At 36.9% G+C, this 26,203-nt stretch overlaps 2 protein-coding genes across 2 annotated transcripts; one reads left to right on the plus strand and one right to left on the minus strand.

Annotated features, from left to right (window-relative positions):
- Positions 1-1,881: 1,881 nt before the first annotated feature.
- LOC121424598 (glutathione peroxidase 7-like) lies at positions 1,882-15,340 on the minus strand. The gene is made up of 4 exons (XM_041620349.1): positions 15,259-15,340; positions 13,006-13,165; positions 5,074-5,335; positions 1,882-4,503 (listed from the first exon to the last, which is right to left on the minus strand). Exons 1-4 carry the CDS (start codon positions 15,279-15,281, stop codon positions 4,322-4,324), a joined length of 627 nt encoding a protein of 208 aa, XP_041476283.1. The 5' UTR covers positions 15,282-15,340; the 3' UTR covers positions 1,882-4,321.
- LOC121424597 (cell division cycle protein 20 homolog) lies at positions 15,280-26,203 on the plus strand. Its single transcript, XM_041620348.1, has 9 exons — positions 15,280-15,532; positions 16,004-16,252; positions 17,022-17,150; positions 18,021-18,217; positions 19,298-19,392; positions 20,191-20,419; positions 20,725-20,850; positions 21,830-21,947; positions 24,294-26,203. Exons 1-9 carry the CDS (start codon positions 15,280-15,282, stop codon positions 24,479-24,481), a joined length of 1,584 nt encoding a protein of 527 aa, XP_041476282.1. The 3' UTR covers positions 24,482-26,203.

Consider the following 26,203-nt stretch of genomic DNA (forward strand, 5'->3'; position numbering starts at 1 on the left):
TCCTTGTCATCACCATCATTGTCTGTATCATCATCATCGTCACCATCACGATTAATGAGCCTTTTCTGAAAATTCTTCCAAATACATCATATTAAAAAAAATACTCTTGTGACGAATTGGAAGCTTTAAAAAAATATTCAGATCGAAGGATAATAAGTATTTCAACAATACGTGCCTGCAACATTTACTCCATTGGTCACTACCATTTTCAATCATCAACTATTTTGTTATCAGGTCCCGGTCATCGACAATGTCTCAACATTTCTACTTTTCAATAAGTATCATGTTCTTCCACAAAACAACAAACTACAGTAAACTTGCATCAACAGCAATTAGTACAATCATCAACATTCTACTACCAGAATTCTCACCTTCTTAATCTAAATTACAAATATCATTAAGACATAGATTGAAACACATGACACAGAGGCAATTACTATTGACATACAGTGAAAATATATTAATTTTAGTGAAAAAGTGTGTTTACAAAAAATACAAAGCATTCTCTCAAAAAAGCATTAGCACCAGAATGAGCAAGGCAATAAAACAAATCTGGCAACAACTGTGTATTTCACTGAATACATGATTCACTTACCAATTTTCCACTACTTTTGTTCTTAAAATGTATAGTGTACATGTGAAAACATTTAAGCATACTTCTGCAATGTTCATAGCAACGCATTTTCATAACAGAATGTAATCAAACAATGGAATATTTCATATATGTATATGTCATTGTGGCGCATACATTCGTAATTCTGAAGCTTCGTTATTCCGAAGGTTCATTATTCCGAAGGTTCGTAATTCCGAAGGTTCGTTAGTCCGAAAACAAAATGAGGCTCGTAATTCCAAAGGTTCGTTAGTCCGAAAACGAAGTGAGGTTCGTAATTCCGAAGGTCCGTTAATACGAAAAAGAAATGAGGCTCGTAATTCCGAAGGTTCATTAGTCCGAAAACTAAATGATTAACTAACCTTATTTCGTTTTCGGACTTGCGAACCTTCGGAACAACAAACCTTATTTCGTTTTCGGATAAACGAACCTTCAGAACAACGAACCTTATTTCGTTTTCGGATTAATGAACCTTTGGAATAACGCCACAAATCTTTGGATTAACGAACCCTTTACGTTTTCAGATTAACGAACATCGAGTTATAGGCAATTTAAGTGTTTCGGAATTATAAAAACCTTCGGAATTACTAAGTGTAACCGTCATTGTGGGTCATAATACACCATCCCCCACCAATAAATAGAAAAATCCTTTACTTTGACCCTTTTCCTCAGTAAAAGATATTATGCACAATTTTTTCCCCTCAATTAAAGGGTTAGTGCTAGCAGTCCATTGATAACATTTTAAGTTCAGCAAGTTTATTCTGATAATACACCTATGCACATACAGCTTTGAGCAAGATCCTGGCAGTACTGATTATCTCTTATAGCACCAAATATGAATTCATATAGTTAGAACACCTAGAAATAGTTATCTCAAAAGAATGGGGAAAAATCAGAATAGTCTGTGAAATCTAGCACAATTCATAGACTCATGAAAAATTATAAACTAGAGGATGAAAAAAAATCTGATCTATGAAAACAATGAGTTGATAATACTGCATTTAACATATATATATGTATGTAATTGTCATAACGCCTATGTGATCGAAAAATACTGATAGTATCAATGCAACATATCTTCAAAGTAGATTTGAGTCTGCTCATAGTGATTTATCAGAAACATCCAGTAAAAAGCAAGTACCATCAAGAAAATGTATGTTTCTAATTGGTGGAAAAACAAGTTACATTTGATAATACTGAAGGTGAATTATCGGATGGTCTAATACCACTTGGTCTACTTATCAGTTCGCCCAACTTCACATAGTCTAAACTCATTTCGTCTACAACCTGTTCGTATAATCCTGCTTAAGTTGGTCTAATATCCAATTCGTCTAGTTTCCCACTTGGTCTATATCCAATTCATCTAATGAGCAATTGGGCTAAAACCATTTAGCCTAATTTCCAGTTGGTCTAACACCACTTGGTCTAATCTCCACTTCGACTATTAGACGAACTGGTATTAGACCAAATGCAAATTAGACCAAGTGACGATTAGCCCAACTAGGCATTTGACCAAGTGGCTATTAGACCAATGGGCCATTAGATCCATTGGCTATTAGACCAAGTGGTCATTAGACCAAGAGAGAATTGGACTAAGTGGGTTTAGCCGAAATGTTGTTAGTCCATCTTATGATTAGACCAAGTGATATTAGACCACCCGTCAGTAAACCCTATTCAACAGCCCCTGATGAACCTTCAGGTAACAGGCACACCAGAAATACCGACTGCAAATCGACCAAATCTATTTTGTTATTTTCAATCGAGTATTATCAATAACCCATATTCCATAATGCAACATTCTAGGTATTGAAGTCTTAAAATAAATGCAGAATATTGTAAGATAACTAATTCACCATTCAATATATATACATACCACAATATTTTTGTTATTAAGTAAAAAAAAAAGTACTTTTCCTCTCAGAGCATAATTCCAGATTCCCTGTACAACAAGAATTAAAGGCTTACTGTTCTCTGTATCATTGATACCTCAAAAGGTAAATTTGAAGACTAGCCTCTTATACAGTGCATCCCATAAAAAAGGAACCTCATTTTCAGAGACAGATTTCACAATTATTAAATATGTGTTTACAAATTAAAATTTCAAACTCGTCTTGCTCATTAATGTGTGAAGTGTTGTGTGTATCAAAATATATAGTAATAATTTAATTGTATAATGACGTAAATGAAATATCATATTTCATTTTCCTTTAAAGAAAAAAGACATGGGAATCCCGTTTCCCTTTTTTCTGGGATACACTATATAACACATAGTCAATAAAAGACCACTCAGTGTACAGTGTAGGTCAATTTGTTCCCCCTTTAAAAAGAAGTATTTAGCAAGCAGTAAGCAAATTAGTCAATGAAGTAATAAGAGCACTTTTATTTCTAAAATGAGGCATCTTTTGAAATAATTATTGTATAAATTCCACCAAAGTCCTATATTTCATTAAAAAAATGTCATTGAAATAGACTTTGTAAAGAATAAAAGTCAATAAATGACTAGATATACTCACATTTCTTTTCAATAAGCTAAAAAAAAAAAACAATAAAAAAGAAAAAGCAAAAAACACAAACCCTGTAAATCCTACACAGTACGAATATCCCTAGCATCACATATATATCTCTATCTATCTCTATAGCACCAGCTAGGGACAGAAACAAGTCAATTACACAATAATCTTTGTGTCTTACAGGAACATCTTATGCAATACATCTTCACAATAATACTGTTTTATGTTTCGGCAGTGATGTTGAGTATGCACAAATTAACTACATGGCAAGATTTATTTCCAACATGACATATATTCATAAACATACCTTTCATTAATTGGTTTGAATAAAAGCAGCCAATTGATGAAAATGATATTGGAAATTTAAGCAAAATTTCAGAATGTTGATTTAGTTTTAAATGTGATTTTGATGAAACTTTTAGTAAGTGTTCCTTTTTCACTATTTATTCAAATCACTTTGTTCTCGAGGGGGACTTGGCCTTTAAATTGTAAAAACCAACAAAAAGAATGAGCCATACATATATGTGCTACTTGTGCTTGAGTGGGTGTGTATGTGTGTGTGTTGCTTATACAGACATCTCTACCAACTCACTGCATACTGGAACCAGGCAGTCCCTGTACAAAGCCTATGGGAATCATTGAATTCAGTAGGCAATTGGTTAATTCAATCAAGATCATGCTTCACCCTCACCATCTCAAAAAAATGTGACTCAATGTCTGACCTCTGACCTCAGTGTAAACCTTCCACTCTTACCAAGGTTCTGAAACTTCTTCAAGGACACATTTACTGCTATTATACGGTCTGTTCTCTTCCTTCTTTTGTTTCAATTTTCTGTAAGCTCTTAAAGAAATTTGTCTCACTTTCACCTTCATTTCTTTATTTCCTTTCTTCTAGAAAATACTTGCAACACCATGCAAATACCGGAAAACTTGAATATGATCGACCTTCCATTAGTCATACATTCACAAAAGTCAAAGCAGTTTTTGAGACCAGTGTTATAAATCCATTCCAAGTCAAATTTCTCTTAAACCAAACAGATTTCTTTGACCCCAAAATATTTGATTTAGGCAAAGTTAATACACCGTTACACATCGATTGTGACCCATGCGTGTGCAATACCAACGCTTCTTACCGACATCTAACCAGAATTGTGCAAGTGAACAAGCAGAAATGACTCCGCAGTTATCTTTGCAGTCCTTGTCAGAACTCATCGTCAAAGTGGGAGTGACGGTAGCGGTAAGGTTCAGCCATGATTGCTTCATCCAGGAGTTCACTGTATAAGCTATGGACAGGGGTATCTTGGCCCCAGGCGCCTTTGACCTGTCCCTCTGAATCTACCAAGTACTTCCAGAAGTTCCAGGTCGGCTCTTGGTGGGCATTTGCTGGAAGAATATCATAGAATAAAATCAAGAAATTTATTTGCATGAAATATGATTAAGAAGGTATTATGATTGAAGGAAATATAGTATTACATACATATAAAATTTCTGTGCTTACGTAATTATCTTTTTCTCTATCAGTAATTTATCCTTTTTATTTCATCAAGGAGATATTGGTTTTCTCAACATTATTGAAACAATGCTTTTGACTTGAAAAAAATACAATTGTGGCTCTAGTAACACAAATTTGCAATAAACTACAAAATAGAAATGGTCCATCAAGCCTAGGATCAATGTTGAAAGTGCATTTTATTCAAAAGACTAAACAATAACCAAAAATTATTACTTTAGTTTAAAACTGCAATAAATCACAAATAATTGTGTAATGAGGAACCAATAATATTTTCACCATATTGCACTATTCTTTATTTGTATATTTTTATATTGTTCATTAAAATTTAGAGATGATTGAATGAAGATGTTTAATAAATCAAGCTCACTTTCAAATTGACTATGTACTGTATTAGTGCTAATCAGAGGGAAGCATTGATTCATTTGATTAAGATGACTTACAGGTGAGGAACTGCCAAGCCGGGTCCGCACCATGCCCAATCACCTCCACTTTAGCAAAGAGAGGAAACTCCACATCGTACAAAGCCTTGACATAGCGTTTGATCTCCTCGTTGGAGTGCAACTCCTGGTAGAACGAATTAGAAGGAAATGCCAGGATGTTGAGGCGACCTTCAAACTGCGGGTCTTTACTGAGCTCCACCAGTTCATGGTAGGTCCTATCAGTGTAGCCGCACTCGCTGGCTACGTTCACAACAAGTGATGGCTGTAGCAATGACAAAGAACAATATTTTAGGATTTTTCAGGTTCAATAGCTCAGTTGGTACATGTAGAGTGGGGAGTTCGGGTTCCGGTGACCTGGGTACGATTCCCACTTGGTACGCAAGTGCCCTTTGGTAAGGCACTAATCTTCATTACCCAGGGCCGATTGAACAAAAGGGTCTTTCGTGTTGCCCATCTTTTATGATGCACTGTGTGCGGGATATTTCTGAAATGTATGATAAACAAATACAATTTGTTAGCTAGCATTTAAATCAATTGTATACAATTTCATGATATATCACATCATTTATAAACAAAGATTTTGTTTACTTTAACGGATGAATAAAATATGTTTGTAGCTAATTTAATCAAAATGCGTTTCACATGGCGCATCATAAAAAATGGGCGACACGAAAGACGGTTCTTGCAAAGACCCTTTCGTGCAATCGGCCCCTGGTCCCTCGGAGAGGATCTTAAGACGTCGGTCCTGTGGTTGTTTGCTTACAAGCATTCATGCTTGCTTAGCAATCAGGTAAAAAAAAATCACCACCAAAGTACATGTTGGTATTGGTTACCATATCGAAATAAAGAGAATAATACTTTGATATCCATTTATACTACTGACTTTCATACATGATTTGCATTTGCCATGTATGTTCAATGATATAGACTATCACTTTTGATTGATTCTTGGTGAGAAATTCAATTTGACCATTAGTCAAATTTGCATTATCCTTTATGTTTTAGTCTCTCTGCAATGTAATTCTTTCTAAAAAACTTTTATCATAGTGCACTCGATTCAAAAGCTACCTACTGTATATCCCAAACTTGACTGGTTCTATTCAAACAAATTTATCTAGGCCTAGCCAAGCTAGGCTAGACGCATAACCTTGTTTATTGAACGAGTGGCTAGACATAGACCCCGGGGGGGGGGGGGCACTCGACCAAAAAAGTGGTAGGGGTGTGCCGCGGGCGAGACAAAAAACGGGGGCCTTGGAGCGGGCTTATTGTAAAAAGGAGGGTCCTCGGAACGGGCTTCGGAACTACAATTTTGTGAAAAGGAGGGTCCTTGGAACGGATCGCCAGCGTGCGGATGCACCCCTATGGAACGGGCATGTGTGCATGATGCAGCTAGCGCGGCCTCCGCCGGGTGCGCTCACGCAGAGACGATGGTCGGACAGCGCTCGGCAGCTGCTTTTCACCAAAATTGCAGCAGATCAATGCGACCGGAACGGCGTAACGAAAAATATGCGAAGCTTTGGAGCGGATTCTTTCTTCTTTTTTCTGGATAAGAACAAAATGCTATGCCTTGGAGCGGCTTTCCTTGTTTTTTTTCTCAATAAGACAAAAATGCTATGCCTTGGAACGGAAATTTGGATGTGAAAATGGGGGTCCCCTCCGCGGCACATACCCACTATGCATTATACACTGAGTGCCCCCCAGGCATAGACCTAATCAGATTTTAGATCATTTACAGACTATCACACATCACACAAAGTTTACTGAAACAAGCCTCTCTCTATTCATCAGTGTTCCACTGGACTTGAATAATCTTGTTCCACTGAGGGAAAATTTAAAAGTAAAAAAAAAAAATCCTTCAAACAGACAGATCAGGTCTAATGAGTAACTAGCAGTATGACTGTGATTCCCGGAACCACCTATATGTATCTGATACAAAAAATGTTAAAACAGCTATATCCGACTCGCCGAACGGCAGCCATATGAGAAATGTGATTGAGTCTGAGCCCATAAACAGTAAAAAAGAAAGAAAAAAAATTAGAGTCGCACGACCAATATGGGAGACTCTCTCCATTGAGTCTCCAATATGGGAGACAGTCTCCTATATTGGAGACTTGCTTTGCAAAAGAACAAAAGAAACACCAACAAGAGCATAATTTGTTCTCACCAAGGTCATGTCAGAAGCCCATTTGTTTTGTGTGTGAATGACAAAAAAAATCCTCATCAAAACAAAAGTAGGTCCAGTGAATTATCACAAGGTGAAAATGGGTTATTTTTCAGAAGGAATCTGCTTATCACATTTTTATTTGCCGCCAAAATCCTTTTGCAGGAAATGTAAACAAAGGAATAGGTCTCCCAAACTGGAGACTGTCTCTGAAATTGGATACCCAAATTCTTTACAAAAGTCTCTGATAATCTACCACATGGGAGACAGTCTCCCATATTCAGAGGCATCGATCCTGGGGGGGCAGGGGGGCGATCGCCCCACCAATGAAAATACTGGGGGGCAAACATCGTTTTGTCCCCCCAATAATTCCGCATGTGCAAAAAATAAAATATGATTGTAATGATACACAGAAATCAGCAAGTGAGATTGAGATACACAACTCATTCTTTATTTAAAATCGTGCTCAAAATGCCCGCTTTTCAGATTGGAATATAAAAATTTTCAGTTCGCGCTTCGCGCTCGCACCATGTCTGTAGCAAAAACCTTTACTTTTCATGATTAAATAGGTGAATAAAATGTCCCGTTTTCAGTTTTAAACCCCAAAAGAACTCCCGCTTCGATTTGCAATAATCTTTAGTTGGATCTTATTTTATTGATCTTGTTCTTCATTAAAAATTTCCATTAAACTCAATTTTTTCAGATCGAAGTATCAAAATTTTCAGCTCGCGCTCGCATCTATTGTTTGTTTTTAGATACCCATCTTAATCATTAGTACAAAAAATGCTTAGAATATAAAACTTTCAGGTGTCAGCTCGCTCTCGGCACTCGCATTATCTGGAGTGAGATATGTACTCTCCTCATGAGTTACTAGAAACAGTCCTAAATAGCCAATAGGCACCTTTTTCCTGTTATCGGGTCAGTATATGACAAAATTTCAGCTCGCGCTTTGCGGTCGCATTAATTTTTTGGTCAGATATGTGTCTCTATCTCATGAGTCATTTATATATATACATATACAGTCAGACCGCAGCTCGCGCGATAATGAGCATATTCACGAAGATTTATTCAGCGGCCCTCTAGCGGTCTCCGAAGGAAAACGTGCGTTCAATTTGGCTTGTTTTTCCCAGTGATTTGGAGGGGCTGAAGTTATAGCTCTGTACTGGTCGCTAACTTCAGTTTACGTCGAAACGAATTGTGGTAAGTTATTCTCAAGGCCTTCATCTACATTTTGATATATAATTTTTCATATTTCGACATTTTCAACCTTTCATTTTTACCTGTTTAATTGATGCTTATTTTAGTAATATTTTAACTACGATTTTGTAGTCGGAATTTCACTTTTGGTTCCTGACTTTGCTACATAACCAAACTGTTTCGATCGGGGTTTTTTATAAAGAAGAAAAGTCATTGTTCAAAATATGTCAGAACCAATTTGACGCAAACTCACCTTATATTTTTATTTTAGAGAAAATGATACCCTAAAAATCAAGAAATTTACGTTTTACCCGGAAGTAACCTTCGCGTTCACTCTACGATGGCGCGAAATAATGCTAAAATTGCGTTCGTCGCGGGTTGGTAGGATTTCGTCTTTGGTCCCATACGTTGAAACTTCTGTAATGATGACAGATGGCTCGCATTATTTATGTGACTGTGGACGGTGGACCTGTTTTTATTTGTAATTAAGATTTGATATAAACGAAGCTCAATAAGTAGATGTCTTCTAAAATTTATTTAATGATTATCAGGTTTCCGAATTCCATCAAGTTTTTATAGATTGAGATATTTCTTGATTTATGTTTAAAAAAAGTTAACCTTTTTCTAATTAGGCCTAGTCGAAGTTGAGTCCCATGATGATTTTTGCCACAGGCTGGGGTTAAGAATGAAATGATTATTTTAGACAGTCTACTCTATAGAAAATAAACAATTTAAAGTCAACTAAAAAGTTTGGTACTACCGTACTCGGTAGTATTTATAAACCATTTTGTTCAAATAAAAAAATGTGGCTGTCGCAGACAGTACAGTACTACGTGTATTAGTCTCTTACATGTATCATACATGTACTTTGAATGATTATTTAGTAATTTAGACTATTTATCTCTTTTTTTTGTCTCTTCTACACACAGATCTGCACACTTGCTGACTCTGGTCCCTGCTCGCTACTTCATTCTGGGAGATGTCTGATGATCCATCATGTACTGGTCGGACTGATTTGGACAAAGCCATTTTTCGTTTGCAAATTTTGAAGTGATAATGATACAACAGAAAATTGATCTTCATCGATATTGGAAACAAGAAAATTCAAGCACAGTTTTGGAGAGGACTAAGAATACTGACTTTGACAGGAATACAGCTTGACAAAAATATGTATACACAATTTAAAACCAAAGAACAGTTTTAATGTTACTAATGGTGCATTGCAAGAAACTTTCTACTCATTCACACATTCCAAAATCAAGGGTAAGTCCTTTGCTTAAACACAAACATGTAGTTGATTTGCAATTGAACATAAGTTTCTTGCAATGCCCCCATAATTATATGTCGTTCTCAAGCAACTCTGTTAATGTTATCCAATGTGCTGAAGGTTAAGTGTTTATGTATGTTCACAATTTTTTCTCAAAAGTTATAATATATTTGTCCTTTTAAACGGTATTCGAATGTGGTTACGCTTTGTTTTTGTTTTCCACAGTAATTATTGCATGTGTGAACAGAAGTGAAATATTTGTTGCGAAGCACTGTGTGAATGTTGTGTGATCATGGAGCTATGGTGTGATGGTATTATGATTAATTCATCATTTTTGTTGTAAGACTGTAAACCTGGTGGATGTGAGGGAGTGGCCTGGATGAAAGGAAAGTGAACATGTGTCCAATTACTGACTTGCACACTTTAAGACAATTTTGTTCGTGGATAAATATTAATGTGCATTCCCTACATTCCATGCAAAGAGTAAAGGAGAGGTCCACCCCAACAAAAAAGTAATTTGAATTTAAAGAAAAATAAAGTATTGTAGAAAATTTAATAAACATTATGATTCAAAATTTAAAAAATCATAATTTTGACATTTAGAAATTTGCCTAATTTCATTAAACAATTATATGCTCATCTTGGTCAAGGTGCAAATTACAGAACTGATTATGTCACACACACTCTAATTTCTTGTGTATTTTTTTGTTTGATACCTGTTCATGACATGTATGTTTTATTTTGATTTTCTCATTTTCTTTGACAAATTTTGAGAGATTTTAATTCCTCCATTAACATTCATTTGTAGTTTTCATGAATGTAACATATTGTGACTCGGAAGAGTTTTTATAACAAATTTGCTAAAATTGATATAATAAAATGCAACCAAAATTTAGAAAGTAATGTGATGTGAATGACATAATCAACTCTATTTGCATACCATTGTTTTGTGTATATAACTGTTTTGTGTTAAAAAAGGAAAATTTCTCTATTCAAAGAATTTTTTGTTGATGTGCACTTGACCTTTAACTCACTTCCCTTCCCACCTCTAGCCAAATAAATGTAATCAAGAACCTGAAAATCAAAAGTGATTAAGAAGTAAGATTTATTCATAGCTCCATGATTTAATAATACAGCCCTAAATAGAAATCCACATGAAAGTAAAAAAAAAAGAGAATAAAGCTGGGTAGGAACGGGGGAGGAATATGATTTAAAGAAAAAGCCAAAATATATTCCCCCCCCCGCGAAAAAAAAAAACTTCGACGGGTTCGAACCAGGGTCCCTGCACACGTCAAACATAGTGCCTACGCAAGTCGCCACAGATCGCTTTCGTACCACTTCCGGGTTTTTAATGCTATATAAAATGTTGTAAGTCTGTGCGCCGCTGTTGACCAATCAGAACGCGTCGGCAATTGTACTGCAATTCCAATCATTTTGCGATGGACATTGCCGTGGTTTTTTGTGGTTCCTGACTTTGCTACATCATGAAATTTCTTAATTTTTTTTTAGTCGTAAATAAGAAAGTCTACGCTTTATATTGATTATAATATCAATTTGACGCAAGTGTGATTTCTATGCAAAAATCCGCTCCGTTTATTCACACATATTTCTTGAAAAAAATCCTTTTTTCTAAGCTAAATATCGGTCTTCAAAATACGTCAAATGTGCATTTTATTCAATTGATCAGAAATTTCAAAGCCTTATCTATAAAATAAGACCAATTTTGTGAGGAATAAACGATTCTAATAGCAAAAAACACCTATCGGAAAGTTCGTCTTCACAGCTCATTACGTATGCATAACCACGGACGGCTATGCATACCGCTGAATAAAATAGAGCACTTTCGGACGGGCTGCGGACTGACTGTATATATATATATATATATATTTTGGAAAGTTGATTCATGATTTTTGTCCCCCCAATCTGAAAAAAGGATCAACACCCCTGCCCATATTGGCCGTGTGCCTCTACTGATAATGAAATTGAAAAAAAAAAGCAGCTCATCAGTGCATGCAGTGTTTACATGTAATTTCCAAGCGAATAATATCAATATTTAGCCAGGCCTAGATGACGTAGATCTAGACTTAGACCAAAAAACTTTGGTCTCTGTTAATTGGTTAACTCCATTGGCTCCACTCACCAATTACAGAGACCAAAGTTATAACTCGATCTGTACAGGTACAGCCTACAGGGACTCAATGGCCATCTGTTTATGTATTAAGTTCAGATAAACCAGGTAAGTGGAGTTGCACGACAGCCAAAGTAAGTCACTGTTTCTTGTCCTTTAGTTTTTTAAGTTTATTTTTCCCATTTTGGTGCATATCACTTTCAGGCCAAAAGGGAATACATATAAATCTTCTTTATTTTGGTCCAGTTCTTTTTATATATTTTTTATGAAATAAAGACAAAAATCGATGAGCCCTGTCGGTGGGAATTTGCATTGTTAACTTGTTAACCCCCTAATGGAGGCTGCACAATCGCAAGCCATCTATACGATTATGAGATTTAAAAAAACAAAAATGTTTTTTACAGACGGCTGCCAAGTGCCACTGCCAGCTAGCTGATCTAGACTCTACTTGGTTGGAAGTTAACCACTGATTGAAGGAAAAATGTAAACCTGTTCTCTGGACATATATATGTGTGCATTTGTCTCGCGGCAGCCAAGGCCTAGACCAAAAGCTTTGTTCTCTGTTTTGTTGGTTGTTCAGCTGAACTCCGTTGGCTTCACTCACCAAATACAGAGACCGAAGTTCTAGCCCGATCTGTACAGGGGACTCAATGGCCATAATTTTATGTACTGAAGATCGGATAAAACAGGGAAGTGAATTTGCGCGACAGCCGAAGGAAGTCACTGTTTTTGTTCCTTTCAATGTCATTTTTCTACGTTTTTTGGCAATTAATGCCAGGAGGGAATATAAATTTGCATTTTGGTCACGTTAATTTTCAAAATTTTTATTCATTAAAGACAAAAATTGAAGAGCCCCGTCACGACGGGGGGATTTTGCATTGCAATGCAAGTCCCCTAATGCCATCATGGTGATGGTGGCTGCACGATAGCGAGCCGTCTGTGTACGAGGAGAAATTTAAAAAAAAAATGTAAAAAACTCCTCGAAACAGACGGCTGCCAGCTGTCTACCAAGGCCAAGCTTACAAAATTTATACAATGCATGCAGCTGCAGCCGCGCCGCGCCGCCAGCCTATTCTATAGCTATGCCACATGACCAACACCAGGCTAAAGCCAGGCCGTCACTGTCGGCCCACGGAGTCGATACGTTCCGGATTCCGGGATATATGCAGACGTCCTTACCGTGCCACGGTATTTTTCAAGGCGAACCCGCTTTCCGTCGATATTTTTCACCGTGAAGTCATAAAAACTGTTATGCCACTCCCTTCTCCCATGACAACAGTTGAAATCTATCGTTATAAACACTACCAAAAGAACAAATACTCGATGAAAATTCATCCTGGTAAGTGCAATTTTTAGTTGTTTATCAGCAAGTAGCAAACCACATGGAGGCTGACATGTTAGGCTCAGTTGTAGAGGCATTTATAAATATGAAATTTTCATATATATATTTCATGAAGTTGCATTAAAATATCTTTAAAAATAAAACATAGTATTAAAATTAATTTTACGCTTCTTTTATTGCCGTACAGATAAGAATATAAATTAAAAAATATGTACATATCAAATACTTATCTTCACCAAAGATTTCTCTGTCCAATCAAAATGCGCCGAATTACAAGCGACGAATGGTTTGTCCAATCACGGCGCGGCAGGTTTAAATGTCCCACATATGCACAAAACAAGAAAACAACACGCCAACGATAAAAAAGCCAAGTAACAACAACAGCTGTCTGTGCCGAAAAAAACAACAATTTATCCAGTGACGTTCTTCACTTCATTTGTTGATTCTGTGGAGGTAAGTTTGTAGAATAATTTTGCATTTGTTAGTTATCCAACCACTCCAAGTTACTTGTTAATAATGCTATTTTTTGTCGGTTGTTTAAAGATTAGTTCATGTTATTGTTACTTATAGACTCAGGAGTCAGGACTCAGGAGCTCTAGAGCAGCGCGCTAGCGCCACGCGCCAGGGAGCGGCTTGCGCTGAGCTGGGCGCCGGCGTGGAAACGACCATGCAGCTGCAGCAACCAGCTAGATGAGATGGGGGGGGGGGGGGGTAGCCAGGAGGCTTCTAGAGAGTAAAAATCATTTACTAATGTAAGGTTACTCTCAACGAAGCCAGGCCAGGGGCCCGTTTCTCAACACCGTCATAAGTCTAACTTCTTGACTAAATCGGAGATAGTGAGCTACTTGTCCGCTAACCGTTTCACGAAGCCCTCTTTACAGGCAAGATCGGGTATCTACTACAACCTCACTAAATATTTCTGACAACTCCGAACCTGTCACAACTTCTTTCTTAGTGACGTAGTGGCATCACATGGGTAGACTGACGTGCAAAAGTGCCTAGAAATTCGAAAATTTTAATCTTATGTAATCAATCATAGAGGTTGAAATTACATCACAAAACAAGTGGGATAATGCATTCAATGATAATTGTAATGCAAAGAAACTATAAAAACTGTTGGTAAAACACCACAAAACCACTCATTTTGAAATAGTAAAATAATTTAATCGATAAAGATTCTACCATGACATGTCAGGCCATCCATAACTGCGCTCCTATTCGTCGTTTTCAGACCCCTATTACCATTTGGATAAATTATATCTCTAATTTATGGATAGAATTCGTCAAATCGTATGTTTCGGTATCAAATATTAAAAAAAATTATGTTAAACTATATTTTGATGATGTTTGGAATCATAAAATACCGTATAATTATCATAATTTTACAAAGAAAACCGTTATGGTTTACTTTCGTAAACTATTGAAATTGAATATCCCGGGGGTACCCATCTCAACGTCCATATGTGATTTTTTTAGTCATGAAATGAATTATTCATAATTTCATTTTCTCAGCAATTGATTGCTCCAGTCTTCATGGCCTAAATATGTATGATGCATAATTTACCCGTGCTATTATTTTGAAAAGATGTATTTCCCAATTCATCACAATATTTGCAATTTTGTCATAACTTTTATTTTTGAAAATTATGCTAATTTTTGACTAAGGCTACGTCTCATCTGCTCTTTTTACCGATAGTATCGATATCAAGGTATTCTAGTTAGGAAGCCTTTCAAGAAACAGGTTTAGTAAGATTGGAACTAACTCTGTGGTTGGTGGATAAAGATATGACTAACTTGTCCATGTGTTGAGAAACGGGCCCCAGGTCTTCCTTCCTATTGATTTGCGTGTACCACCAAACAACCTGAAACTTTCACTCCCGAGATTTCAAATTCTAAGATCTAGGCCTAGTCCTAAACTTAAACTTTTAAAGTAAACAATAAAATATCTAAAGAGGACCATCCCTATTGGTTTTGGGATGTTGAGACGCTCTAGTCATAAAAATGTAGTAATTCTTTTTGGTAATTAGGCTGATCATGTGGAATGTAGTAAGTTTGCCATCTCAATTTGTTGTCCTTTATTATCTCTCCATTGTAGCCAAGTCCGGGTAGTCATGTCTCACTTCTACACCGAGCTAGAGAAGCTGACCAAGTTGGATGGTCCGACGGGCGGACCCGACATGAGGTGGCAGAGGAAGGCCAAGGAAGTCAACGGCTGCGGGAATGTATCCATGAACAAGAGTCTCAACAAGAGTCTCAACACCAGCTCCATGTCTCCCATGAAGGTGTCTAACAGATCTTTTAGTGCCGCCAAAACACCTTCCAAGACTCCTGGAGGAACCATCAGATCAAAAACACCTGGAAAAGGTACCTTGTAAACTGTACCCTTCATGCTGTTGACATCTGGGGAATGCTTCAGGAAGCATATTGTCAGTTTTTTCACTAACTAATTTGTTCTCAGTCAATCAGATGCATTGATTTCAGCAGCTTACTGCGATTGTCTATGAAAATCACTGACTATAAATATGGAATGCTCCCTGGTCATCAGAAGTTGAATAAATGTGTAGAGGTGCAGGGTATGTTGCAGAAAAAGGGGGATGGCATTTGGGTGCACCTTCTTGTCTACTAAAGAAAGAATTCATTTTGATATTCTATGATGCATAGCATGCATGGCTAGTAGTTCTAAATCACATTTAGCCATCAAGATGCTTATTATTTCAATTTCTATGATTAAAATGGATTTTGATGTGGAATATTCTAGTTCTATGATAGTGAACACCCCAAAATCAGCTATCGCATAGTCCTAACAATACATTTCATATCACTTATTTTCAACAGGAAAATCCAAGACCCCAACACGGACCCCAGGTGGAGACCGCTTCATCCCCAACAGGAGTGCCACCAACTTTGACCTGGGTAACTTCAAGCTCCATGATCAATCCTGTAACATGGGTGAGAACACTGACCCATCCCTTATGAGCCCTTCCAAGCTGGAGTATCAGAAGGCGATGTCGGAGAACCTGAACGGCGATCTCATGAATGCCAAGATCCTCTGCTATAAGAACAAGCCTCCCAGTGCACCTGAAGGTATGTATCAGTGGTTTAAAACCAGGGGCCGTTTCATAAAGCTGTTCGTAAGTTAAGAACGTCTGGTGATCCTTCCTTACACGCTAAACCATCGGCAATGAATATACCATTTAAGAAAGGATCATCAGTTCTTAAAGTCACTCTTAACTTACGAACAGCTTTATGAAACACCCACCAGGGATGGCCAGAGTGGGAAAAACTGGTGGGGAATAACAGCAAATACTGCCTCAATTATTTTTTTTAAAGGAAAATGTTAAATAGTTGGAAATGCATGGAAGCAGTACGATACATACTTGATTATTTTCAGGTATTGTCCATATGTTTCTCAAGGATAGCATTTCCCTGTACCTCCCTGTACATCTTAAGTTTTGACCCTTTATTTCCCACCTTGGTGGAAGATAGCTAAATTTCCCAGGAAATTGCCAATCTTGTTGATAACATTTTCAATTGCAACAGTTAAGTGTAGAAATCATAGATTACAGGAAACTCCATAAAATTTCATATCCGTCACCCTATAAATGTGAGATCTTCTTGAAATCAATTTTGTATTGTCTAGTCTTTAATGCTCTAAAAAATCATAATTTGGGTGTGCAATGAGATAATGGAGAACACTTGGAAAATATACAAAATGTTTTTTTTTTTCACAAATTGCACAATATTTATGCATGTATTTAATGACAGTATTTGTTACCGAGCTTCTATATTGGTGTTTATGTATAAATGCTAGCCTTGGACTTTTGAAATTCATCATCATCCATTATTTTCTCAGGCTATCAGAACAACTTGAAGGTGATGTATTCTCATAACAAGACACCCGGTTCAACCAAGAAGCCTGTCAGACATATACCCCAACAACCTGAACGCATTCTTGATGCCCCGGACATGCTTGATGACTACTGTAAGTACTAGGAACTGCCTGCCCATTGGTAGAAAACCATTTTGTCATAATTTTTGTCATATCTCTACGAGATAAGAGGCTACTGTGATTGTTGCACATTGAATTCCAATTTCTCTAAATCCATGCCATCCTTTCGCAAACAAGTCTATAAAATCAAAGTTAGTAAGTGAAAACCTCTTTAATAGCTATGAAGGCCTGAGGAAATCTGGGGGCATATCCTAAGTTCAGTAGCTTATACTGCACTTATAAATGCCATCAATTCCACATAGATATAGTGAGCTGGCAAGGATTATTAGAAGAGAGGAGGAAAAGTGAAACGAATATAACATTTTTTGATCTTACTAACATTGTGTGCATGACATGAAGTTGGCATGATATCAGGATATTGTGGTATTATGGGATAGTTGGCTGTGTCAGACCAAAAAGATGTTAAAAGATGGGAGGCGCTGCACAGTGGCTGCTGGGCCCACAACTGGGTAAAATGAATTTTCGGTCTACTTCAGATTTGTATTTGGAATTTTTATTTTTAAAATATGGATTGTACTCAGTGATGAAAAACATTAAAAGGGTGTAATCATGGTTTAAATGTGTATGTGAATGGCAATTATATGTATGCCGTGAGTCTTTACAGGAATATCTAAAGGTCCCCCCCCCTCTTTCTTACACAAAACCACCAGTCTCTTGACAACCTATTTATTTTCTCTCTAATAATTATTGTCCTCTTTAAACATTGTGAGTACTTAGAATTACTCTCTTATTTTTATGTTGTAAAGTGCTTTGAGCATTATACTTTTGAAGGGTGCTATAATTGCCAAAAAGAATGCACTCCTGTAAGTATTATTTTACTATTTCTGATGCATATACCTTTAGATCTCAACTTGCTAGACTGGAGCTGTCACAACCACCTTGCCGTTGCCCTTGCTAACAATGTATATCTGTGGAACGCAGCCAGTGGGGACATCAAGCAACTCATGCAGCTAGAGGGACCAGAGGACTACATCAGCTCGGTCAGCTGGATCACAGAAGGCAACTACCTGGCCGTGGGAACGAGCTCTGGAGATGTTCAGGTATGCTGTGTGATTGTTTAATTTGTTTTGTTTACAATTTGGGGGCAATTCACACTTTATTATATTCTTTTTTCTTGCCAGGACTGAGGATACAAGTTTATTTTACCCCAGCAGTCACATTGTGTTGATTAAAACAGAAATTTTTTAGAATAATGGTGGTTGATATTAAATGGTGGTGATTTTTTACCTGATTGCTTACCTGATTGCTTAGAAAATATATCTTGTATTTAAGAGTTGTATTTGTTTTTATTTTTCCTTACTAATCCAAATCAAATGTACTGTAAGGGCATTAGTATTCAACCCGTTTGGAAAGTTTCCTCAAATATATAGAAATATGAAATTTACCTGAATTTCAGACCCGTCTTATTTGCAAGAGCAAATGCTGGTTATTTTTTTTTTCAACCCATCGGCTGTGCGCTGATGATCAAATTATACGGCGATGGTGTTTGGCACTAGTATTCAATCTGTCAGCACTAGTATTCAACCTAGCGATGAAAGATGGCCCTGTCTCTCAATCTGCCCTTGTCCCATCCGACTATGGACTAGACCATTTGAAATGAGACCAAACATTGAATTAAAGCCAGAGACTTACATAGATCAAGATCTAATTTAGCAATCTAAACCATTTTGAGATTCGCTGTCTATCATCACCAGGTTGAATACTAGTGCAATTCAGTGCAAAATGTCATCGCTGCATAATTCGATCCACCGCGCGTACAGTCGACAGATTGATAAGGAAAATAACGATAACAGATTACCCTGGAAATAACAAAGGTATGAAATTAAGATAAATTCCCTATTTCTAAACATTTGGGGGAATTTGTCAAAATCTTTGAATTATGTCGGGTTGAATACTAGTGCCCATACGGTATGTTAGGTAAAATTTGCCTAAAAGTCATTCCCAAAGTGAAGGCCCTGTCACATATTACAAGCTAGTCTTAGCATGTGAGAAAAACAATTGAACGTTTAACTTCATTCTTCAGCAGACTATTGCTAGACAGTATGTGACAGGGTCTTTGTCTCTACAAACAGCTCCATGAAAAATTAAAAGATTTGATGTCCTTGTTTATCCATACATAGCTTTGGGATGTAGAGAGTGCTAAGAGGTTAAGATGTATGCAGGGACATGCAGCAAGAGTTGGTTCACTCTCGTGGAATTCCTACATCCTCAGCAGGTAAGTCCAACTCTTTGGCAGCACCAGTGTATAGGACTTTCTTGGCTGGGTGGGGTTTTCCAAGATGATTTACATGTGCTGAATTTTATTTTATAATCCATCTTTTTTATAAAAAAAAATCTGGGATATTGTATAATTACCTGGCCAAACTGTCTGCTTTTCTTTTTTTCTCTCTCTCTCTTGTTTTTCTTCATTACTTGAAAAATTATGGAAGCACTGCCATCTGCCCCAAATTGCACCACCCTGATGCCCATTTCATAAACAGTTACAACTATTGTAGCATTACCATTATGGTAACTACTAACTACCATGGTAACAGGGCTCAGCAGCCAGTCACAATCAGGGTTTCTGTTGTAAGTACAATAATGACAACTTTACAATAGTTGTAAATCTGCATGAAATTGGCCCCATGTCGTAGGTTTTTTTTCTCTGAGATGATCAAAGCTAGTGTGTGGGATACCTTTCAATCTGAGCAAATCATTTATAAAATTCATACCCTTGAAAAAATTAATGAAACCTATCAATGAACTCTATAGATAGTGACACCCCTTTTTTTTGGGGGGGGGGGGAATTCTTGGAAGAGGATAATAAATAAAGTTGAAATAGTATTCTGCTTTGTTTGATATTGTGTATCATAGTCAAATGATTTGCACCACAAGTTATGCATGACAATACATATAACTGGTGACTTGTTCTTGTCCTACATGTACATTCTATTCCCAGTCCATTTATTCAGCCTTTTTAAATCTGTTAATGAACTGAACATTTTCTTTCGTATTTGATTTCCTTATCATGCAGTGGTTCACGTAGCGGCAACATCCACCACCATGATGTGCGTGTGGCCCAATTCCATGTTGGTACCCTGGCTGGCCACACCCAAGAAGTATGTGGTCTCAAGTGGTCCCCCGACGGGCGGTACCTGGCCAGCGGTGGCAACGACAACCTTCTCAATATCTGGCCCACGTTCTCGGCCACGCCCTGTAATGTCCCCATTTACACACTCAACCAGCATCAGGCGGCAGTCAAGGTAAGGTGTCTTTAATGATCTCAAGAAAATTGGAGCTATTCCAGTATGTATATCTAACCCATACATGTAGGATCATCCTGAAATGATTTTCTCTGCTTTGTTTTTTAGTATGTATATAAGTAATGCTTTTGAATGATCATGGGTTGAGTAGAAATAATTTGTAGCAATTAGTTTAGTTAAGGACAAGTATTCAACACATGTGTATCATAATCCGATCTAAGACAATCCGATCTTTGATATACAACGTAGGGAAGGTCGACGTATGCAAGTTTCCCTGTATCTATTTCCTTTCTTTATTCCTATAGGCACTAGCATGGTGTCCATGGCAACCCAGTGTATTAGCCAGCGGAGGAGGGACAGCTGACAGACACATCAGATTCTGGAATAGCAACACCGGTTCTTGCCTCAACAGTGTCGACACCAAGTCACAGGTTCGGCAATTTTCTTTAAAGTCATTAAAAAAAGCTTTTCAATCTGGCATGGTTCCAATCCCATTGTGCAACACTTTGAGCTATGTAGTTATATGATACAGGCTCACTGAATGAACATTCACTTATTTTCTACTCGTATATACCACTATAGTCATGTTACCATGTAGCAAATAAATGGTACTTTTCTCCTCAAAACATATTACATGTTATTCAGGTACTTTCACTTCATGAATGAAATCATAGGCTTATTTATATTGAAATGTACACTACTTTCAATGGTAATTCTAAAAGGTACATATATTCATAACACTAGCTGTTATACCTCAATTTATCTTTTGTAGTGCATTAGAGTTTGGTCTAACTGTATAGTTTGAACTTTGTCCAGGGATACATAAAAATTGTTACAATAATAAATTTGAAATCTTAGATAAAAGCCAGTGAAATTCTTCAATCTTATTGGCTGATCATAGATTTGCTACAGAAATCATGCATTTTATTTGCAGTTATAACAAATCTTTATGAAATGGTACCCAGGATCGGAATCAAAATCACTGATTCAGGTGCTACCTCAATCATTCTATTCGTTTACGTCATATAGGAACGGTCAGAGCTTTGCAAGCCCAATGGTCACTTATTCATCAAAAATATGATTTCACAGCAAGGACACCACTAGTTGGTCTAATAGACATACCAGTATCCCCCTGTTTGTCTAATTTCCAGTGATGCTTTTCCCATTTTGTTTTAATGAGTAGTAGACTATGTTGAACTTAGGCTATCTTGGGATTGAAAATTGGAATAAGTGAGAATTAGACTTTACTTCAGCAACAGGACCAACTGATAGTAGACCAAATGTATTTAGCCCAAGTGTTATTAGACTATCTGGTAAGTTGACCAACTGCATGTAGACCCAGTGTATCAACTAAGCAGACATTGGAAGTGGCATTTCTAATTTTTCCTATCTGTCCCCTTTCCTAATTAGGTTTGCGCCCTCTTGTGGTCAAAAGAACATAAGGAGTTGATATCGGCCCACGGCTTTGCCCAGAACCAGCTGGTCATATGGAAGTACCCCACCATGGTTAGAATAGCAGAACTTCTAGGTGAGTCTACATCCCACATTTCTTCAGAAATACCATGTTCACTTTTCTTCTTCTTCACAAACACAGCAGAAAGACAGTAAATGGTACAAGAATAGAAATCTAGCTGCGGAAGTAATGTTCTTTATTAAGACATGAGTCACGCGATTTCATAGATTTCTGTCATGGGGGGGGCATGGTGTGTGATGACCATTACCCATATGCCTTTGTACAAAAAAAATGACTCCCTCCCTGATCTTTGCCTAGAAGGAATATATCTACATTTGCTACGCTCAACCCTGGTGGGCAATTTATAAGGCTTTTCGTAACTTATGGGTGGCTTTGCTAACAACTGGTGATCCCTCCTAGTGGTAAATGATATACACCATTGTTTCAATGATGTTGACTTAGTGCCAGTGAATGGAACACCAATCATTTGTAAAGTCGTTCATTACTCAAGAACAGCTTTATGAAACACCCACCTGGAATGTTATATCTGATTTACTGCTATGCAAGAACCCGCCATAGTAGTTATGATTGATTATATAAAAAAATGTAATTATGAAGAATGAGGTTGAAAAATAAAATAGAAGAAAAGAAGAGAAATAGAGATCAGAGGTAGAGGAAATGTTACTAGCTTCCTGGCCAGAGAGTCCATAAATTATAGATTAAAGAACAACAGTATATTATTATCCTTGGTCATCTAAGAAATGTGAATTTGATTCCGAGGACTTTTTCAACAGTTCATGCACAGAGCCCTTTATAATTACAGGACTAGGTTATAGTTACAGAAGGGCAAGTAAGTTTTGTTTACCATTACGACCTACTTCCCAAGTGGGATTTCCAAGTTATGGAAACTAAAAGGGCAATTACATGTACGTACTTTTAAGAAAGCAAAAGATAATATAAAAAAAACAAAAGTAAGATAATATGTTTTTAAGAATAATGAAAATATAATTTTGTTTCCTTGTTTCGTTTCCTTGTTCAGATTTGGCAAAACAAAAGTAAGGAAAGTGAGTGGGAAAGGAGGCAATAAATGAAATGTCACGGTTGCAAGAGACAATTATTTTTTCATTTTTTTGTTTATGTCTTGTTGCAAAATACCTAGGAGAAATGACATTCTTTTTATCAAACAGTATCATATACCTTGTCTACAGAAGCTTTAACCCTATCTAGGCCGGGGGGGGGGCCTCGGAGGCCCCCCTCAACGAATCGCGCGATATCTTCACCGCGCAAAATTTTTTGACCGCGCCGCTCACTGACTTTTTACTTTCAAGTCTTGCGCAACTTTTGAGACCAATTTTGCGTCACCCGGGTACGTGGTTCCGAAATTACGCAACATTATGTAAGTGCATGTCTGACCAAAAATTGCTCAAAAACGTGATTTCGTGTACAAAGTCAATGCAAATTGTGTTTTCAACCAAAATTCATAAATGCATGATTATTTTTAGTTTTGCTGGTCTAAATGTATTTATTTTATGCTTTTTATGATCACAGAAGAGTCCCCAACAAATTTCATTGAAAAAACAATGAAAAACAAAAGGTCAAAAAACAAAGAAATACATAAGAAATTGCAAAAAACAATATAATACATAAGAAAATGATTTGATATCGCAATTTTTTTCATGTACACTTGCTAAGAACACCACAAAGAGTTTCTATGCCAAAAATTAGTACATTTGGAGCTTTATTTAGGGAGTTAGAGGAAAAAGAATGATTTCTCATACTAATTACGCATAAATTAGCATAATCACTTAATAGCAATTCGCATGAAAAATCTTACTATACAATCTTGTAGATTATGTCCCAGGCAACCCGCGTGCCGATTTTCGGCGCGATCGCGCGGTCGACGGCCGAGATCTTAAGGGGGGGCCTGGAAGGCCCCCCCGGCCATATGAACTCCCAAAATACCCCGGCCTAGATAGGGTTAAAGTGCCGTCAACTTGACGAGATGGGGAGATATTTTGTCTTGCTACATTGACATAATTATGTCAACATGGTGAGATGTGTCGTTGAGTCGATTTGTTATCATTTAGTGATCCTATTATTTTAACAGCAAATTCCCCTTCTCATACATGTAGGGGCTGATCCAGGTTTTTCCCGGGGGTGGGGGGGCACATTTTCCCAGGGAAAATTTGACGCAAAAAAAGTCCTTACTTGTGTATGAAGGACATATTTACGTTAAAAATATAGACCGACTCTCAAAAAAAGGGGGGGGCACAGGCCGCAATGTTCCTCCTAGATTTGGCACTGTCTTCTCAGATGTATTATAAGCAGCCTTTCACAATTACTTTGAGATAGTTTGCCCCATTATTCAAATTCACAACAATAATTAAGCTTATTTTGATATTTTTCCAATATTTGCTTCAGGTCACACCTCACGCATCCTCCACATGTCCATGAGTCCTGATGGCACGACAGTTGTCTCTGCTGCTGCCGATGAAACCCTGAGACTCTGGAAGTGCTTCGCCGTTGACCCCAAGACCAAGAAGGAGAAGAGCGCCAGCTCGACAAAGCTGCCCAGAAACAGCATCAGCAAAATGCAGAATATTCGCTGAAAAGCAAAGAATGTAGAGACACTTGTGCTCATATCAGGGAGTGCGTTGAAGCCGTTTGGGAAAAGAGTGGTCCTGTACCTGGGCCGTTCTGGGTTCCACATCTCTAAGGTCTGCAATCAATCGCTGGATGTCAGTTGAGATTTTAGTTGATTGCATGTGCATTTTGTTCAAACCACTGACAATAATGTTGATAATGATGTGAGTCATCAGGAGCAGTTCATGAAAGGAATTGTCAGATGTTTTATCTGACAAAGTCTCCTTATTTCCTATGGCCAATAATCATATCAGATATCAGCTATCTTATTTTGTTAGGACAAGCACTTCCGGTAGCAGTAAGCGCAGTAGCTGATCAGCACTACCGTTTGCAGCTAGCTAGCTCAACTTATTGTGAATGTGCAGATTTCATCGTTTCTTTAGTTCTTAAGAAATTTTAATTTGCTTGCGCAACCATAGATCTATTTCGAGCAATGTGTACCTTTGGGGGGTGGGAAGCAGCGATTAGTTGTTTGCACTATGATTTACCCCTTATAGCACATCCAGGTACTTGGTAGGAAATTTTTGCTATCGATAGTTGAATTATTGGCTGTATATGATAAGGGAATTACCACAATAACTAACATGCTTCTTAGCCATTAAAAATGATGTCATGTAAGGTGACAAACGTCGATTAAAACCTTCCGGGATGACGGAATAGTTTTCCAGCCATCGCATTGCAATTTGCTCCGCATCTTGTTATGACTGCTACACAAAATTTCCTTTGCGTAGAAATTATTTTCACAGGACTGTAATGAACATGTATGAAAGCTTTTCTCCGACAACTGTAAATGCTAATCAAATTTGAGAAGAAAATTTTTCCCTGCTATTAATAAGGAACTCGTACTTATTATCTTGCATTTTCTCAAAAAATTATTTTAAAAACCTTTATTTTTCTTAGAAAAGGAATATGTTTTGATCAGTGTCATGTTGCTACTATCAATTAAGAATTGATGCTTTGGGTATGCAATCTTTTTATCATCCCTTTTATTATTACATGTATAAAAGTTTGCCAGCATAAAGTACCAAAAAGTGTAATCACTTTATTGCACAATATTGTACATGCAGTTTTTCAGGATAGAGGTTTAACATGTGTTGGGTTATGGTATTCGAATCATGGTTTATTATTACAAGTTCAAACATGTACTGTTATATATTTTATATTTATTTCCAATTTTATTGCCAATTTAATATCCATGTTTTACAATGTTTCTTATTAGCTATGTGTATTTCATTCTACTCCGACAGGAATATTGTGGTATGATGTTTTTTCTCAAGACATCAATTTCACATCTTTTAACAAAATCATTTTATGAATTATAGAAAAGAAGGGTTTCTTGACTCTCCATTGTTTTATTCAACTTGTTTTAACCAACTTATCATGTGTATTTATGTTAATCTTTCTTTATCCTTTATCTCTCAATTTTCTTACAAAATGTTAGATTCAAACTTGATTATGATTTCATACACACTTCTAACAAGATCCAATTAATAGGAAGATAAACTAACATGAATATTAAACATATTTCTTAGAATATTTATCAGCAATAATGCAGTTGAGGAGAAAACATACAAGACTGTCACTATCTCCTTTTGACCAATTCTCATTACGAAAAATGTAAATAGAGTTCTGTAAAAAGCCATGATAAACAAATAATAGAATGTACAAATAATATTTTGTAATCAAAA

This window comes from Lytechinus variegatus, chromosome 11, assembly GCF_018143015.1.
Source record: "Lytechinus variegatus isolate NC3 chromosome 11, Lvar_3.0, whole genome shotgun sequence".
NCBI lineage: Eukaryota > Metazoa > Echinodermata > Echinoidea > Temnopleuroida > Toxopneustidae > Lytechinus > Lytechinus variegatus.